Source organism: Lottia gigantea, assembly GCF_000327385.1.
Source record: "Lottia gigantea unplaced genomic scaffold LOTGIsca_9, whole genome shotgun sequence".
In the NCBI taxonomy this organism is placed as follows: domain Eukaryota; kingdom Metazoa; phylum Mollusca; class Gastropoda; family Lottiidae; genus Lottia; species Lottia gigantea.
In genome coordinates, this window is record NW_008710950.1 from 2,476,130 (window position 1) to 2,494,467 (window position 18,338).

The window sequence follows — 18,338 nt, forward strand, 5'->3', positions numbered from 1 at the left end:
TTGAACAAAACATCTTAAAAGTATGCAAATTACATGTCAATACACATCATTGGTTTTTCAAATCATAAAATTCAGTACTTACCAACAGAAACTAGGGGCACTGCATTGTCCAAATTTATATCTTTAGATACATTAAGTGGTTCTTGCTCAATAATAAAACATCCGTCTTTTTTATGGTTCATAAAAGTCTCTATAACACTAAAAGCTCCCTGACAGGAACCACATATAAATGTATCAAGTGGCATTTTGTAGTTTTAACAATATACCAATGTACCTACAAAAGGATAAAGCTGTTTAAGTTTTAATTTAGTCTTACTCTTAGGTTAAGATGTTTAGTAATAAGTATGTATTTAATATCACGAATACATGCAAAATAATACATGCAAAAAAGATTTTGACACCTCTACCTATGAGGTATATCAATGATCTAATTTATCATTTATTTGGACCGTATATTGTCAGCTATTTCAGCTAAAGAAATGATACTACCACAGATAGTATTACAGAGACATCCTTAGTTAACATATCTAATTATCTTAACCTTTAACTTGCACCTTGCTTTATCATAAATCTTTACTTTGTGACCAAGGCCAGTGCTTTCAAGAGACTATGTTCTCATCACCATTTAACACCACTAAAACATTTTATGTAAATGATTGTATACGAATAAAGTCCGTTTTAATTTTAGAAATTCTCTTCCTCCCTCCATTTGGGTTTTTGCATGCCTATTTTTGACTTAAGTCTGTTTTATTTTTAGAAATCCTCTTTCTCGCTCCCATTTGGATTTTTGCATGCTTATTTTTGACTAATTTTTTGACTAGATTTGGAATTTGATGGCTGAAATTGCATTTTCTTTCAGATTTTTGGAGATGATCAGAAATTTTCATGCGGAAAGATAATCCAAACATAGTTGTTTTGTGTGCAGTGACAGTCAAGGGGATGTTGATAAAATGTAGTGGTCTAATTTCAGTTTGGCTAGCTCAGGGTTTTCATGGTTATATTATATTGAATTTTTGTCCAGAAGCTAGATCTTCATCTAAGTTTTGGAACATGCCATATAGGAAAGTTTTCAACGAGATTTCTGGAAAAATTTATAGAAGGTTGAATTTCATGATTTAACATGGAGCCAGAAGGCAATTGAATTACCGGCCTTAGTCCTGTCTGATTCACAAGTTTGAAAATCGAAAGTTTGTTTTGGTTTAAAAGTACGAAACAATTTTGGTGTAGCTCCAAAAAAGCTGACCAAATATTTAACAGTGGAAGTTGCGCAATGTTTTAGGAATTCACATTTAAATACATATATTGCTTGACACATCAACTTTAAGTTGAAAAGTGTTCAATTATAGTTAAATATATACCCCCTTAAAAAGATGAAATGATGAAGTAATCAGTCTATCTTTTTTTCACAGCGGCTTCAAAAATGGCGTCCACAAATTCGAGCACATGTCACGTGACTTCATTTCAGTCATTTCATCTCGAACATCCAGCACTCCCTATATTCTCGCTCATCATGCCCTTTTATATCCACTTGGGTCTCACTTGTAACTTTTAAGGGCAGAGATCGCATTAAATAACGGGGGCGCAATTTTATGGTGTTTATAAAAGTAGCAAAGGATACAATTATAATCAACTATGCAACCAGCAATTTATTACATACTACGTTTCGAAACACATACCGGTAACGTTGTCAAGTAAATAATGATTAACCAACTACAACTCAGAATATATAAGTAATATAGTGAAACCATAAAGGGTAAAAACAATAACAAAGATAGCTTGCGATGCAAGGTAACATACGCCCACTGGCAGCTGTCAGAAATAATAAAACAGTCTTTAGTGACTAAAGTACGAATTTTCTCATATTGAAGAAATTTTATTAGTTTGAATTCAATTACATATATATATATGCCAATTATTTATGTTGAATAATTCCACAAAGTTTTTTAAAATCAATATCAATAACCCAAATACAACAAACAATTAAATCACACAGCTCTAATCAAGGGCAAAAAACAAATTTTGACGCGTGTTTACAAAGTAAAGAGCAATAACTCAAAAAATGTTCATCAAAAATATGTCTTGTTAGAACTTGTCCGAGATCTTATCAATTTCAATGATCACACCAAGTTTCATCAGAATCGGTTGAAAACTGTAGCTTCTATTGTGCTCACGAACAAATTTTGACGCGTTTTTACAAAGTCAAGGGCAATAATTCAAAAACCGTTCATCAAAAATGTATTAAGTTAGAACTTGTCCGAGATCTTATCAATTCCAATGATCACACCAAGTTTCATCAGAATCGGTTGAAAACTGTAGCTTCAATCCTGCTTACGAACTATTTTCAACAAATTTCGAAGCGTTTTAACAAAGTCAAGGGCAATAACTCAAAAACCGTTCATCGAAAATGTATCAAGTTAGAACTCGTCCTAGATTACACCAAGTTTCATCAGAATCGGTTGAAAACTGTAGCTTCAATCCTGCTCACGAACTATTTTTGACAAATTTCGAAGCGTTTTAACAAAGTCAAGGGCAATATCTCAAAAACCGTTCATCGAAAATATCGAACATGACCGAGATCTTATCAATTTAAAGCATTACACCAAGTTTTATCAAAATCAGATGAAAACTGTAGTCTCTATTAAGTGCTCACAAGAAATGTTGACGGACGGACCGACGGACAGGGGCGATGACAATATACGATAGATGATTAACAATAGATTAACAATGATTAAAGGTTTACAGGTGATCAAAGGATTATGCACAGATAAATAATGAGATAGAAAGATAGGGGGTTTTAATAAAACCATTTAAAGAGCAAAGATAAGAGTTATATTTTGAATAATTATGTCCATAAGTTGGGTAAGAAATGCCCACTGTCCCTGTTTAATTGCGGCCCGTGTTTCTGAATTTCTAATGCCTCTCTTAGTACACGTGGTTTCCATTCTGTAAGGTTACAGGCTAGTATTTGTCTTTTCCCACTGGATTCTATGATCTGGTTTCATGATTATGTGTTCGGCATTTGCTGAGTTGTTAGTATCTTCTTTCTTGACTGCTGTTTTATGCTCTTTAATTCTGACAGAGATAGGTCGAGAGGTCTTTCCTATATATAAAATTCGTCACAGTTACAGATGACTTTATACACAACACTTTTGGGGTCCAGTGTGAGTTTGGCTAGTCGACCGTCTGCTTTCAAGATAGACTTTAATAAGGTACTAGTGCTTAAAATAACATCTGCGCCTAATCTTTTTGAGAGGATTCTTTTGGTTTTGTGGCTGGGTGGTTCTATGTACGGGATGGTGATTCTGATGGGGTGATCTTTCCTTATTGACAATGACTTACAAAAGGTTGTCAGTAGCCTTTATGCAGGAGAGCAATTTGTTTAAAGTGATACTACGTCTTAGAATTAACATAAAATTTAAGAATTTTAAACTTGGCGAATAAGAACCAGTAGGTATACCTGGTGTCAAAAATAACATAACAGGATCCTAATATAATTCAATAAATCCAAAAAACTCAGTATTTATCCATAAATATGCATTTAACTATTGAAAAACGCTTCATATCAAGATTTCCAATTTTCAGTTCTATATAGCTGACACCTAGATCCACCTCTTTTAACCACTCATCACTTTTAGAAGTCATGTTTATTCTTCTTCGGGAACATGGTTCAACAAAATCTACAGATATGAAGATATGAAGTTAAAGGATTATGAGAAACATTCCCGAGAAATTGGCCTTCAACCATTTAAATTCATTTGCCAACACTCCACAATATGAACAGTATTATGCTTTTTCACATGCTCAACAGTTCACCGAATTAAAAAAGACCACCACCAAAAGCAAACCCAAAGCCTGTCAAATCACAGGAATCATCAGATTTTAAATAAAAATATTTGGCAATTACCAATATGAAATATTCAACGTTTAGTCATACACTTCTTTTGAACTTTTTGGGGCGATACTGTATAATATTACCAAGTTTCGCCAAAACATTCACACCAAGTTTCATCTAAATCCGTCAAGAATTGTACCTTCTGGAGTGTTTACGAGCTATAAATGGAATGCGTTTTCAAGAACAAGGTAATAACTCATACTAATTATTTTTCGATTTTTATACGCCCACATGATAATATATTGCCGTCGCCCCTGTCCGTTGGTCCGTCCGTCCATTCACATTTCTTCAAAGGTCAAGTTCGAAATTCGTAACAATCGGGTGAATGGTTATTGCCCCTGATAAAAACACGTCAAATTTGCCTTGTAAGCGCGATAGAGGCTACAGTTTTTATCCTATCTTCATGAAACTTGGTATGCATGTATGTATTAATGAGATCTCGGTCAAGTTCGAAATTAGTAATAATCTGATGAACGGTATTTGAGTTATTGCCCATGACTTAGTAAAAACGTGTCAAATTTGCCTTGTAGGCGCGATAGAGGCTACAGTTTTATCCTATCTTCACGAAACTTAGTATGGATGTATGTATTGATGAGATCTCGGTCAAGTTCGAAATTCGTTACAATCGAATGAATAGTTTCGGAGTTATTGCCCTTGACTTAGAAAAACACGAAAAATTGCCTTGTAGGCCCGATAGAGGCTATAGTTTGTATCCTATCTTCATGAAACTTGGTATGCATGCATGCATTGATGAGATCTCGGTCAAGTTCGAAATTCGTAATACTCGGATGAACGGTTTCAGAGTTATTGCCCTTGACGTAGTAAAACGCGTCAAATTTGGCTTGTGGGCACAATAGAGACTACAGTTTTTATCTGATCTTGATGGAACTTGGTATGCACGTAAATATTGACGAAATCTCAGTCAAGTTTGAAAGTAGTAATAATCGGGTGGACGGTTTCAGAGTTATTGCCCTTGACGTAGTAAAAACTCGTCAAATTTGGCTTATAGGCACAATAGAGACTACAGTTTTTATCTGATCTTGATGAAACTTGGTACGCATGTATATATTGATGAGATCTCGGTCCAGTTCGAAATATAATTAGATTATGGGTTTCAGAGTCATTGCCCTTGACTTGGTAAAAACGCGTCAAATTTTTCTTGTAGTCGCTATAGAGGCTACAGATTTTATTTTTATGAAACTTGGTATGCACGCATGTATTGGTGAGGTCTCAGTCAAGTTTGAAATTGATAATAATCGAATGAATGGTTTCGGAGTTATTGCTCTTGACTTAGTAAAACCGCCAAATTTCGATTTTATAGGCACGACACAGACTACAGTTTTTATCCAATCTTGATGAAACTAGATATGCATGTATATATTAATGTGGTCTCGTTCAAGTTAGAATTGGTAATAATTCGATGAACCGTTTCAGAGTTATTGCTCTTGTGTGTACAGCTATAAGACATTGTTCATGTTTGAATTTGATGATAATTTTATGAACTGTTTCAGGTTTTTGCCTTGACTTAGTGATGACTTTAATTTGAAAATTCATTATTTAGCCATTTCTGACAGCTGGTAGTGGGCGAATGTTACCTAACCTTACCTGACAAGCTATCTTTACGATAGGGATCATCCTTGGGTGATAACAAATACTCACACCAAGCACCTTGTTTTATCATAAATCTTTACTTTGTGACCTTGGCCAGTGCTTTCATGAGACTATGTTCTCATCACAATCTAACGCCAAGTTTCATCGAAATCCGTCAAGAATTACGCCTTCTAGAGTTTTTACGAGCAGTTCAGGACAAGGTCAATAACTCATAATAAATATTTTTAGATTTTTCTTTTTTTTTTTAGAGTTCATCCTTCGGTGATTACAAACAATAATACCAAATTTCGTCGAAATCAGTCGAGAATAATTGACCCTTCTAGAGTGTTTACGAGTAATTGTGGGCGGACAGACGGACGAAAATCGGTGACGGCAATGTACTCCTCCATTTCATGTGGGCGTATAAAAAGTATACTCAAAAGGATACTTGTTCAGTAGGTAATCTTAACAATAACGTAATCGTGCCTGCAATAATTCTCCCATGACTTTTCGCTTATCTTTTTAACTCAAATACATCTTCAAGAAACCCTTAAGGAAAAGTAATTTGTTGCTTAGATATTTTAAGCTTTATTGCAGTCGAAACTGTTTTAAAAGAAATATGATCCAAGGGAGATAATCGATTCTCATACACAGCCACACTTAAATCGATACATTTACAATAATGGGTTTATTTACTATTTTCCTGCCCAAACAGGAAAAATCCTTCGCCAGGTGGACACTTTATATCATTTACAAACCTCTGTGATACAAGAAAATTGCCTTATGATGTCAAGGTATAAGGTGTATTTCATATTTAATAAAATTGGAACCAGCGCATTGTCACCTTAAAGTGATACAGAAACCATAATAGCATACAAAAGGTGGTATAAAAAGATTGTAAGAAAATTCCTGTCTTTTTACGTCGGAACACAATATAGTCTTTATATAAATATATATACCATTTCAATTTATCATATAGCTGAGGCTTAAGTATAAAGATGATGTTTGATAAAAAAATACACCATAACATGACATTCAAGATTATGAATAGAATATATAAGTAAGAAGCATGATTTTTGATTGTTCGTGTAGTATTTGATACAAAATCTTATTATTCCAAAACAACTTGAGTAGTTTTTCCATTTTCTAATTTATGGTTTGTTCCATGATATAGATCATACTCCCTTCGCAAAAACGCAAATAATAAATCTGTTACTAAAAATATCTGAAATAGATAAATAAAAGTACAAAATAAAAATAAATTATACACATCTTAACATTTTGTCAAATAGATGAATTTTCAAGAATTTGTAACACGTCCTAAATGGGCATTTCATGCAATACCATGTCTTAAAATCTAACACAGCTTGGTCATAGACAATGTAAGTAACGACCGAAAATATATACCTGTGCAGCTGAGAATGCGAGTGTTATAGCAAAATAAAAATTTGCATTGGCACTTCCAGCATAAATCCATAAATGATACAGGATCGGAGCAAATACTGTACAAACAATATACATACAGGTTACAACAAATAAATTGCGCATATCTGTAAAGACAAAAATAAATGATATCAATTTTTATATAGAAATATATAAAAACATAATTTGACAGTCGGCATGTACTTGGTTGAATATTTCATACTGGTAATTGTTACTTTACTGCCAAATATTTTTATTCAAAATCAAAGTTGGCAAACTATCTTAGTATCTGTATGTAATTTAACTATGTATAATATTTTTATTCGAGTCTGGGAATTAATATCATTTTCATTATACTATCTATACATAATACATATATGTAATTTCATCGTATAATATAACAATTATAACTTGGAATTATTGTGTATGATTAATTTAAAATCATAAAAATTGTGTTAAATTTTCAAAAAGTATTGCTTTAGTTAGTTTTGACAGGATGGTTTTAACCACTCTGGACAAATCTTTCCAACCCTGCGTGGTGTACCACTTGTTTATCTCAAAGAGAATACATGACTTAGTAAAATTACAACACATTTTGGTATTGAAAACATTGATTTTGAAGAAAACTTACAAGAAAATGTATGTTTCCACAATGGTAGTAATGATAAACAAAGTCCTATATCACCATAACTTGGATAAGATTTAAATATTGATGTGATAAATATCATCATGTAGAGAAAAAATACTGGACTTCTCCTGAAATAAACTTATACAATTATATCATTCTACATAATATTAGTATATTTGAATGCTTTTAAAAAATCTGACCTAAAACAGTAAGTAAGTCTGCTGTTAAATTTACTTAATGAAAATATACCAACAAGAGAAATAAGAAATTTTTACATTCAACTTACTTTAGTTTTACTGCTAATGGTATACTATAAATGACAGAATTAATTTGGAAAATACAAATGAAGAAAACACGGAAATGCTCAAACATTTCTGTAAAGAAATACCAGAAAACGCCAACATTTGGACTGAGATCAGGAACATTTAATCTGAAATAAAATTTTATAATGTGTTGTATCTGAATCGTGTAGGCAAGTTTTTACAGACTGGATTAGGTCTATCCCTTCCAAGACGCAATTTAAAATAAATAAAATTTTTCTTAATTTTCATCAAACACTATAGAGTCTATACTGAATCAAGAATCTACCCAAGACCTTACTTACAGTTTACTCTGTTTGCTTCCAAAGCCGACGAATGAATGAAAAAAAGAATATCAAATTATGTTCTGTAGGTTTACTTATTCCATTATTGTTAATTAAGGAAATCTGTGTTATCTTATTCTTATTTCCTCTCCTGTTGTCCCCTAATACTAAAGTAACTAGCCCACACATGGTATTACTTTACATGTACGGGGATGGGTAACAAAAGAGGGATAAAAGATCCAACAATCAGACTCTTATAAAATAGATAAGCAGACATCTTTCCAGCTGGACCTTAATTACTTAAAGATGTATAATCTTTCATTCAGTATAGACTCATCAATTATAACAATGCTACAAGATAGCATAAGATGAATTAGAGCCTAATTGCTGTACTAAAATTTGTTACAAAAGAAAAAAGACAATTTTCTGGAGTCAGCGTTCATCTGAATTTACTAGAACAATAAGCAAATATTCAGAGGACCAACAAAAACAAAATGAATTCTTACATAAAACCATAGGTCGAATATAGAAAAGTCCATGATCCTTCTATTGAATATGATATACCAAGTAACAGCATGAACCAAAATAAAAAAAGTCCAAATGATGGAATATAATGCTTTATAATAGCAGCGGAACTACAATAACTAGTAATATTATTGGAGGATTTCTGAAAGAAAAGTCAGATATTTAATTCATATACAACTCACAGTTATATTGATTGATAATAAAAATATTCATTTTTTAATGTTAAAGGCTACAATAGTATGAATACATCAATCAAGGTGCATAATTTGTTAAAATGTATAACTCTGTAAGTTAATCCATCATTCAGTTATAATCCTGGTTACATATTTACTGTGAGTCAAGTTTCCTCAAAAATACATCAGTTAAGCTGTAAAATATATCATAGTGTGCATTGTAACTACAATAGCATCAATCATTTCCAGTATGTTCATATAAAGATATTTCTATACATCTAAGTCTGATTCAAATATAGTCCATTTTAAGGTAGTTTGAGGTTGATGAACAAAAAAAAGGAAGTCGCTAACATTTCATTAGTTTCAATTACTAATCATTTTATCTCAACATGAAGTATTCTTGTTTTATGTTTTGACTTAGATCTGGATGTGTAAAAATATCTTTGCTAGACTTTGCCCACATTTTTTAGGCAATGCAACATTTATAATAAATACTGAAAACTTACATGATAGAAATATGAGGCTACAGGTAAACAGAATATAAAAGGATAAAATGATTGGTAAGTAGAGACAGCAATGAATAATGTAGTTAATAATAAATTATCTGAAACAGAGTACAGTAATAGTTAGGTAATTTAGCCTGTGAACTGAATAATAAAGTCTGAAGAGAATGTAATCTTTGTTTCAACTCCATTGATTATAAATTTTCCCAAACAGTCTGATTTTTGATAGATGGTCATAGTGCTCACCCAACTTTTCTTTATAACTAGGATAAAAATATTTCAATATATATATATATAACCCAACTTCGGCACAAAACCCAACTTATAAATATTTCTTATTATAAAAATACTTGCCTTTTAACATGTAATAAAATACTAACAATATGGATAGATTGGACAATACAGCTGTAGACTTAGCTAGACATATAGATATACTATATGGGTTAAATACGTGTCTGCAAAGATAAATTCAACATTAATGAAGATTGTTTGATTTCATTAATCTACAGTCTGTATCATCTTGTTTCTTTGCCATTGCTTCAATAAATGTAATATCAACAATGACATAATAAAAAAAAGTAAGAAGGCACCCTTTTAAGTGTGACAAAGTATTATATTCTACATCATTGTCAATACGACTTCTATTTGAAATGATTTGGAAATGACTGTAACTTATCATTGGTCATTTTGTAAGCCCCTTTCTTTGACCATTCAGACTTTTCTTTTTGTAGTCTGATACTTTTACATTGTTAACTGATTTGTTGTCCTTATTATTTAGACATAATTCTATAATACTTACACAGCTACTACTATAAGAGGTAGTGACCTTAAATCTTTAGATTTTAATAAAACATCTTCAACATTTACTGAATACTTCTTTACATCTCTACATTGTTCTGTTAACTAAAATCATTTCAAACAAAAATTATCTTCAAGCCAGTATTTGTATCTCTAGTTTTGCTTATTTTTAAGTACAACATACATACCTATTCAAAACTGAAAAGAAAGGTATTACCTTATATTTACCATATCTGCTAGAAATAGCCCACAATAATATACTAATCCATACATCTACTGCCTGAAAAAGGTTTCGAAATATCTATATAATTAAACTGTCTGAGATTACACATACATATCAAAGTCCACAAAAGACATCAAATCTGTATTGCATCCACAAGCCAGTTTTTACACATTTTGGCTGAGTCAAAAGCAACAAATAAAACAAGCTTCTTACATCCAATTTTGCACATATGGTAAAAATCAAGGGTTAAAGCTTATAACTCTATTCACATATTCACAGAACATATAAAAATACAGCATCAAAATCCATATATGTACATACCACAAAGAAAAATTTATTTCCGTTTGGAAAATGGTTTACAAATTCCATAATCTTCAATAATACAGGTGTCTGAAAACAAAAGAAGATTTTTCTTCATAACATTCTTAACTAAGAAATGATGATTTTCCATTTTATTCAATTTTTTCCACGTCATTTTGTGATTCAAGAATATTCTGTTTTTTTTCTTGATTTATTGTCTAAGCAAAGTAAAAAGTTTTTTGAATTTTTCCTATTAAATGCATCAAAAACGAAAAACCAAATGTAAACTAAAGCTTTTTGAAGAGGACCATCATTCCGTTACTTAAAGGGACAAGTGCAGCATTTTGGGGGTTGATTTTAGTCTTGAATATGTGAAAATAGTCTTCAGAAGTACTAGAAATGTACGAAAATCACTTAATTCCTTTAAGAATACTTCAAACTAGGAATTTTACTCACTTTTTCTATATATGGGTTTTCTATATATCACAGAGTATCTTAAAATGACAAGTGGTCATTTTAACATTCAAACATTGATAATTCTGGACACACATGCTCAAATGTCAATGGTGGGCTGTGAACCCCATTAATGATTAGCTAAGCTAAAAAAAAAATTCTTTCTGAGACTATAGTATCATTGGTCCATATAAATGGTCACTTTAAAAAAGGTGGTCTAGAAGCTTGCAACAGACCGAAGATCAGTAAGAATCAGTACGAATTAAATGAATTAAAGAATTGATTGGCTGTACCTCATGAAAAACATCTCCAGTGTAAGGTGATACCATACTTTTCTTTAAAGCCAAGCCTTCTTCAACTGAAAAAAAGATAATCCAAATGAAATTGCCCTTAGCTAACTGCAAGAGCATAGGATATCCAAAAACAGACCAAGCCATTATAAATCTTTTGTCATTACTAAAAGGTCTCCCAGTGGCATTATTGACCATGTCCCTTAAATTTAACAGCAGGGAAAAACCATAACCAATCTGTACCTCTATTAAAAAAATGAAAAATGATCAAATAAAGATATCTATAAAAGTTGTATTTGTGAAGTAATTTGCAAGTCTGCTACACAAAGTCATGTGATCACATGGTCCCATGTATTTATTTATGAATTCCAGGCAGTTCTTATGTCTTTTTCTAAACTTAATCATTCTATATTCTTTTAAAAACAGTAACATTCCTTGTATGGATATTTCAAAGTCTGATACATATATCTTTTTTTCCATTTGATGAATAGTTGCTGAATTTTTCTTGCTGTGTATTAATTGTTCTTGCTCAGATCCAGTCAAGTAACCTAATTTGGTGCATCTCCAGAAATGATAAATAATTTACATGTGCAACCTCCAGTGACCTCTGCATTTGCATGTTATGATAATCATGGGTTATCTCTACAACGTAAAACCTGCAGAATTTTTCCTATCGTTTCAAAGCAAAGTCATATTTATTATCATTTCATACAAAATGGCAGATTTTATTACCAAAAGTCACAATTTTTTACAGGCCACAATTTCTTATAATCAAAATTCCAAGTGTCTTTTGCTAGAATATATTATAAAAAAGTCACGTAACCAACTAACAGATTCCACACCAGCAGAAAAATTCTATGGAACAAAATGTAGGGCATATCCTTATGTTGTTTCAATGAATTTTAGCAATAAATTACACTTAGTTTTACTTATCTTATTTTGTCAGTCACTATTTTTCTTTTTTTTTAAATCATTGTTATTTGAAGGAATTGTCACTAGTTATAATGACTGGATATTAAAGATAAATACTAAGAAATGATAATTATACCACTGGGTACCCAAACAACGTGTTTTTCTCGACATTTATAAATCAAATATTGTACTAACCCCAAAATAGGCGATGCATTTTGCAGCCATTTTCAAGTTGGTTACTCGTGAAATATGGGTCAAAGTGAGAGATTCATAAAGAAAATCAAAACAAACCAATTTCAATTATTTTATAGAATATCTGAAGAAACGTCATTTTTAAATTTGTTGAAATTCAGTGATGAATCCTTATATGCAGGAAAATAGGTTACACCACTCATAGAGTATTAATATTTTCATAGCACTCGTCAAAAGAAATGGAAATAAAATGAATGGAATTTTACGTCCTACTTTTCTGCACCATGTAGGCTAATGAAGACGTGTGACACGATGCAGGTTGCAATGAGGGAAATTTTGCTAAGACAGTGGCATTAGCCTGCTCTTTTTCGATTTTCAACTGTCAAGAGATCTTTAACGCGCATCGAACGACTGGACGCTTTTTCCATGTCAGCAACAAGGGAAGAACTTGTAAAGGGGTTATGCCGGCTTACAGTGGTTTCCCCCCTTTACAAGTTCCTCCCATAGTGGTTGCCCCCTTTTCAATTTCCACTGTAGTGGTTTCCCCCAAGTGGTTTCCTCACCTATATAAATATAAGCTTATGTAAGCTTAGGGTTAAGAAAAGAGAATTTGATTTAATGATTTCAACTGGATATTAACTTGTGTATTGGATTATTCTTAACAACTACCAAAAAAGCAGGTGTTTGATTAATGACAATCATTGATAATGACAATTTCCAAAGTAAATTATTGAAATTAATTAATCAAAAGATATAAAGAAAATATACAAAGATAAATAACTATTATAGAGCTGTATCACATTTCCTATGAAATCATCTCAAATCATGGCATGCCTTGGTCTTACAAGAATATTGCAATTTCAACACAAATCAGCAATGTTGAACAAGTCAAATTTGAATAGAGTAAGATAAAATGTTATATGTAATCATATGCTTAACAACAGATTACTTATCTCTGATTAAGAATAACAAAGCAATTTAATCCAATAATTAATAACTACCACGACTACCAACATCTACCTAGTTTGCAAAATCAGCATTCGCTGGAAGCGAACGTTAACTTGTCGTCTACCTACCTACCACCTACTAGGTTTAAAAAGAGGTGCAAACCACTAGGGAGAAACATGTAAAGGGGGAGAAACATGTAAAGGGGGGGAAACCACTACAACTACATGCCTGATAGTGATAGGCCTACGTACATGAAACCATGAGTTGGAGGCTCGTCATTACAAAAAATAACGTCCTCTTATAATAATACCTCTTTCCCAGGCTGTGATGGGTGTTACTACTTCGTTTTTTGTCTCTAGCCATATCGGCAAATCTGTCTGAAACAATGCAAGCCTACAAATAACACCAGCAATGATGCAAAACACAACAGAGACGGCCATCTTTATAGAGCGCCACCTTTATTTAAGAAGGAAGTGAAATGTAAAGTTTGGAAAAGGGTTCCATCTTAATTCAATATTTATATTCACAACCGTATCAAATAGAAGAAAAAAGAAGCAGTGATTAATGTTTTAATCTGACGTTCTGTGAACATATATTTGGAGATCTTTCCCATTCACTTTATTAAGATAATTTTATCAATATCCAGTTCCAAATTTGATATGTCCGTCGACCTTCACCTTTCAAAAGATGGCGGGAGTAATAATAACAACAACTAAATAACTTTTCTGTATTTAATGTCAATGATAAGCATCGGTAAAGGTGTTTGCATTCCCTTTTGTTGTTAAAAATGTAAGATTTATCGTTGGTCTGTTAAATTCGATACATACTTCCGTTATGGATCCATCTGAAGTTGAGTTTTTGGCTGAAAAGGACCTGGTAACTGTTGTGCCAAATTTTGCTCAGGACAAGATATATTTAATAAGTGTACGTAAGTCTTTTAACTATTTTACGAAAGGATACCGATTCTAATAAGCCAGGAATTGTGGGGAAGGTCAGAAGTCAATGTCACGTAAAACGTAAACAAACCCATTTGTCTGGAATGTGTAACTTTATTTGCCATGTACAGAGATTTTTAGGGGATCATTGCAGCTCCCTTTTGTCAGCTAATTGCAGAAATAATAGCCTAAGCTACTCTATAGACCCTTTTACACAAAGCGCTATAAAGCGCTCCATTCTTGGTCCGGACCATGGCCGCGATAAAATGTGCCCATTTATATTACAATAAACTCAAGTGGTCTGATAACAGTTCTTCAGTTGTAGTGTAAATGAAAAGGGTTCTAGGCAAATTAAACTTAACCCTCTAAATCACTGTGATGTAATTGAAAACATCTGGGTGTAATCAAAAATTTCACTGAATAATGATGAAATTAGACGGTAAAAGGTAAGGTCCTACAGGTGTCACCGCATAATGGCAGCACCAGAAAAAAGTAAGACTTATTTTCTTCAAGGGTTTCTTGACTGTGAAATCGGTACTCTTGCGATTTCCCAAACACTCAAAATCGTCTGAGCCTTAAAATCCTCAAACAAGAACTACATTTTGAAAAAGATTGAAAATACATGTAGATCTGTAGACACAGCCCCGTCGTTATTAAGGAATGCATGGGAATTAGGCTTCAGCACAAAATCTACCAGAAAAAATATTCATAGCACGAAAGATTTCGATTTCATTAGAAAAATGTTTTATATCCAAAAATAGTGTAATAGATCGCTTATAATTCAAAATGTTTGCAGACTCCCTTCGCAATTTCGTAACTTTGGTGCTCATGTGTTGGCCAAATTAAGGTATCAAATCACTGAAAATGCATTTTTCCAGGCTGGATCGTAACCACAAGGATAATTTTTGGGGGTGAATTGTGGCAGGTAACAAGCGTTCTCAAACCTTTCTTAGAAATTTTAGATGATCAGAACTAGTTTGCGAAGGCGAAGTTGTGTACTAAATCATCAGAAATGCTCTCTCTGGGCTACTTTCTACATGTAGTTTTAAAAACATCTGAAAGAATACTGTGATGTAAATATGCAGGCCAGACTGCATATTAAAAAAAAGTGGTCTGGTACAACTGGTTTAGGATGAAGTGGTACCGTATTATTACAGGACCAAGTTAAATCCAAATTTCAAATTATGTTAAAAAAAACGTTTAGCTAAAGGTTTTTATCTAAAAACATACTGTCAAGTCATAGCCGAGATATTATATCTGTATATAATTCTTGAACATCATGAATTACGCATATATATTTGCTTAAATTGGCACCACTATCTGTCATTATATTTCTGATAAAACAGGTCTAACATGGCCAAAAAAAGGTCGCAATGGCTCATGGGTAGGCCTATTTATTAAACTGCTCTCTCTTATTTTGATGGTTGAATCGGATGTGTAGGTCAGCAGCCGAACTTTTAAGGTCCATTTATCTATGATTTGTACATGTATGCTGGCTATGACCAGAACACTGAAGGTTTTGAGCCTGTTCCAAATTGATTTACAAATTTACAACTCTTTTCGTAACTGGAAGGTTTAAAGAGTAGAATAACGTTGTGAGTTGTTTACGTTTTATGTATTTTATCAATTTGGACCTCACCAATCTTGAGCATGCGCACTTGAGACTGTGAGATGGCTTATTCATACAAGATGGGTTTCCTTATTTTTGAGTGTCAAATTAGGCAAACTATTTGATTAATTAGTGTTTCTAATGAATTATCATGTATTCTTAATCATATCATAATGTTCTTATTGCATATGATTAAGAGTTTAAACCAATCATAAATGTCCATGTATGTACAAGTTGGATAAACGAAAAAAGACTTTTTGACCTTTCATGATCGGTCACTCATTGGCATTCTGCTGGTAGATCTTTGTGATCTGGGTGAGGAAGAAATGTTGGCAGAACTAAAAAGAAATGAAGATCAACTGAAGAAAGTTGAAGCCAATTTAAAGAAGGTTCAAATGAATGACCCATCTTGGATTTGAATCAAATAGTAGTGACTCAGAAACCGATAACTCAGATAAATATGATGGATTTAAGACAGGAACTGGTAATGTCCAATCGGCAAGACCTACCAAATCTGGCATTCAGGCCAAATCCTCAGACTGAGTACTTTGTCCTCAAAACTGGTCCCATTCATCGTTACTGTTTCAATTTGCAAGCAGAAACTTTAACTTTACTGAGTCTGAATTATCCTTCCATCTCTATGTCGCTGGTGAGCTGGAGATTATTTCTCAACCTAGGATATCAACCCTGGAGAGGCAAGGGCGATTGTTGTTGTTGTTGAAACTTATTTTGAACTTCAGGGAAGTGAATGGATTTAAAGGGTTACTTGAATATGTTGCCTTTGTTTGTAAGATAGAGATGGGGATCTCGTCATGGCAAGATGAAAAAAAGAGACCTTGACTTTATTTTGGTGTCATATATTAAAGTCCAACGGAAATTTAATCCTGTTAGAAAGCCTGTTAAACGAGAGCAAAACGATTCTTAGAGCAGGTTCTATACTTACTATCAGCGAAACAAATATACACAAACCTCATCACACATGTCCATGATCAGAGATCAAAATTGTAGAGTGCTTCACATCTGCGCATCTTGTTGAAAACAGGATGGTCTAAAACTCGGTATTAGATGCCCATAGAACGGCAGCATATGGTAAACATAATCATGCAGGGTGTCAAATTCCTGTATACTCGGGGCTTTAGCCTGCTTTTCTTCTCGATAACCTCCAGAATTATGAAGATAATTTTGTGAATTAATGCCAGTCTGTGAAACTATTAAGACCCCTTTATTTCACTTGCAGTAATCCCCTGACATGGCTTCACACGTGCCTTTGTTGTTGTGGTTAATATTGTTACCTATATACTTATGTTTGATTTGTTGTTTGTGTCATTATATTCCTGATGACGATGTCAGAACCACATTGAAACTTTGAAAGTAATATATATATACTGAGAGGTTTATATCATTTATTAAATGTCTATATCATTGCAGGGCGTTTGGAAGTGAACGCCCTGCTTTGTTTTCGAATTGATTTTTTTTTTGCAGGGCGTTCATAAGCGAACTGGAAAACGGACTTCATGGTGTTTTGTAACTCGTGGCTAATCACAGTGTAAATGTAAAACGAAAATTTTCTGAGCAACATTACGCAACATTGCAACAAACGGAAAATGGACTCTAGAGGGCGTGTTTATCAACCGATTTTGATCGGGTTTTCTGCATCGTATTTCTTGTAACAAAGGACAAAGGATAGCAGTTGAAAATTTTCGATTTTCGAAAATTCGTTGCATACTTTTTTTGCCGAAATTAATCGAAGAATACTATTTCGGTTGTTATCGGACGGATTGACTTGAAACTTACGTGGTGTAGACCGCCAGCATAGAGACATAAAAGTACACATTCAATTTTTTTTTATCACTTCCGGTTTCGATGTTAGTACTTCCGGTGGTATCACTTCCGGTGGAATTGAGTTATGTCAAAAATAACATATGCATTATATTACCAGCCTTAATACAAACTTATTAAACTAGAAAAATCCGCACCGGAAGTAACATGTTGGCTGCCATTTTGGTTTGCCTCGTTTTGCAGAAATTGCTATTCAGAGGTCATTTTTCATTCGATTTGCATAACTTTTGTGTCAAACGATACGTTTCAAGTCCGTCTACAATCCTTAGGCAGCATAATTTTGATTTTCAGTTTTGCCTTTTTTGTACGACCGGACGTTTTTTTTCAAAGTTTGAACGCGTATATCTCATGACCTTGACCTTTGATGACCTTCATATTTACTACGATGATAGTATGTTATCTTGTCTATCTGATGACCTTTTGACCTTTTGGGTCAGACAACTCTTTCCGATTTTACAGGGGTCTAAAAATGGACCATTTTGAGTCTTTGCAGTGCTATATCTCGGTCCCTAATAGAGATATG

The 18,338-nt window shown here is 33.0% G+C and overlaps 2 protein-coding genes across 2 annotated transcripts in view; one reads left to right on the forward strand and one right to left on the reverse strand.

Annotated features, from left to right (window-relative positions):
• Window positions 1–6,593: 6,593 nt before the first annotated feature.
• LOTGIDRAFT_108975 (hypothetical protein) lies at window positions 6,594–13,872 on the reverse strand (the record flags this gene model as incomplete). The annotated part of the gene is made up of 12 exons (XM_009068304.1): window positions 6,594–6,707; window positions 6,890–7,032; window positions 7,536–7,660; window positions 7,819–7,962; window positions 8,622–8,750; window positions 9,309–9,417; window positions 9,634–9,665; window positions 9,697–9,771; window positions 10,116–10,202; window positions 10,970–11,069; window positions 11,350–11,448; window positions 13,743–13,872. 12 exons carry the CDS (start codon window positions 13,870–13,872, stop codon window positions 6,594–6,596), a joined length of 1,287 nt encoding a protein of 428 aa, XP_009066552.1.
• A 394-nt stretch (window positions 13,873–14,266) lies between these two features.
• The window catches only part of LOTGIDRAFT_184530 (hypothetical protein), a gene marked incomplete at its 5' end in the record, with an annotated part of 10,080 nt that continues 6,008 nt past the window's right edge, over window positions 14,267–18,338 (forward strand). The window contains one exon of the mRNA XM_009068305.1: window positions 14,267–14,356. Coding sequence (XP_009066553.1) covers window positions 14,267–14,356 — 90 coding nt within the window. The remainder of the gene's footprint in view (window positions 14,357–18,338) is intronic.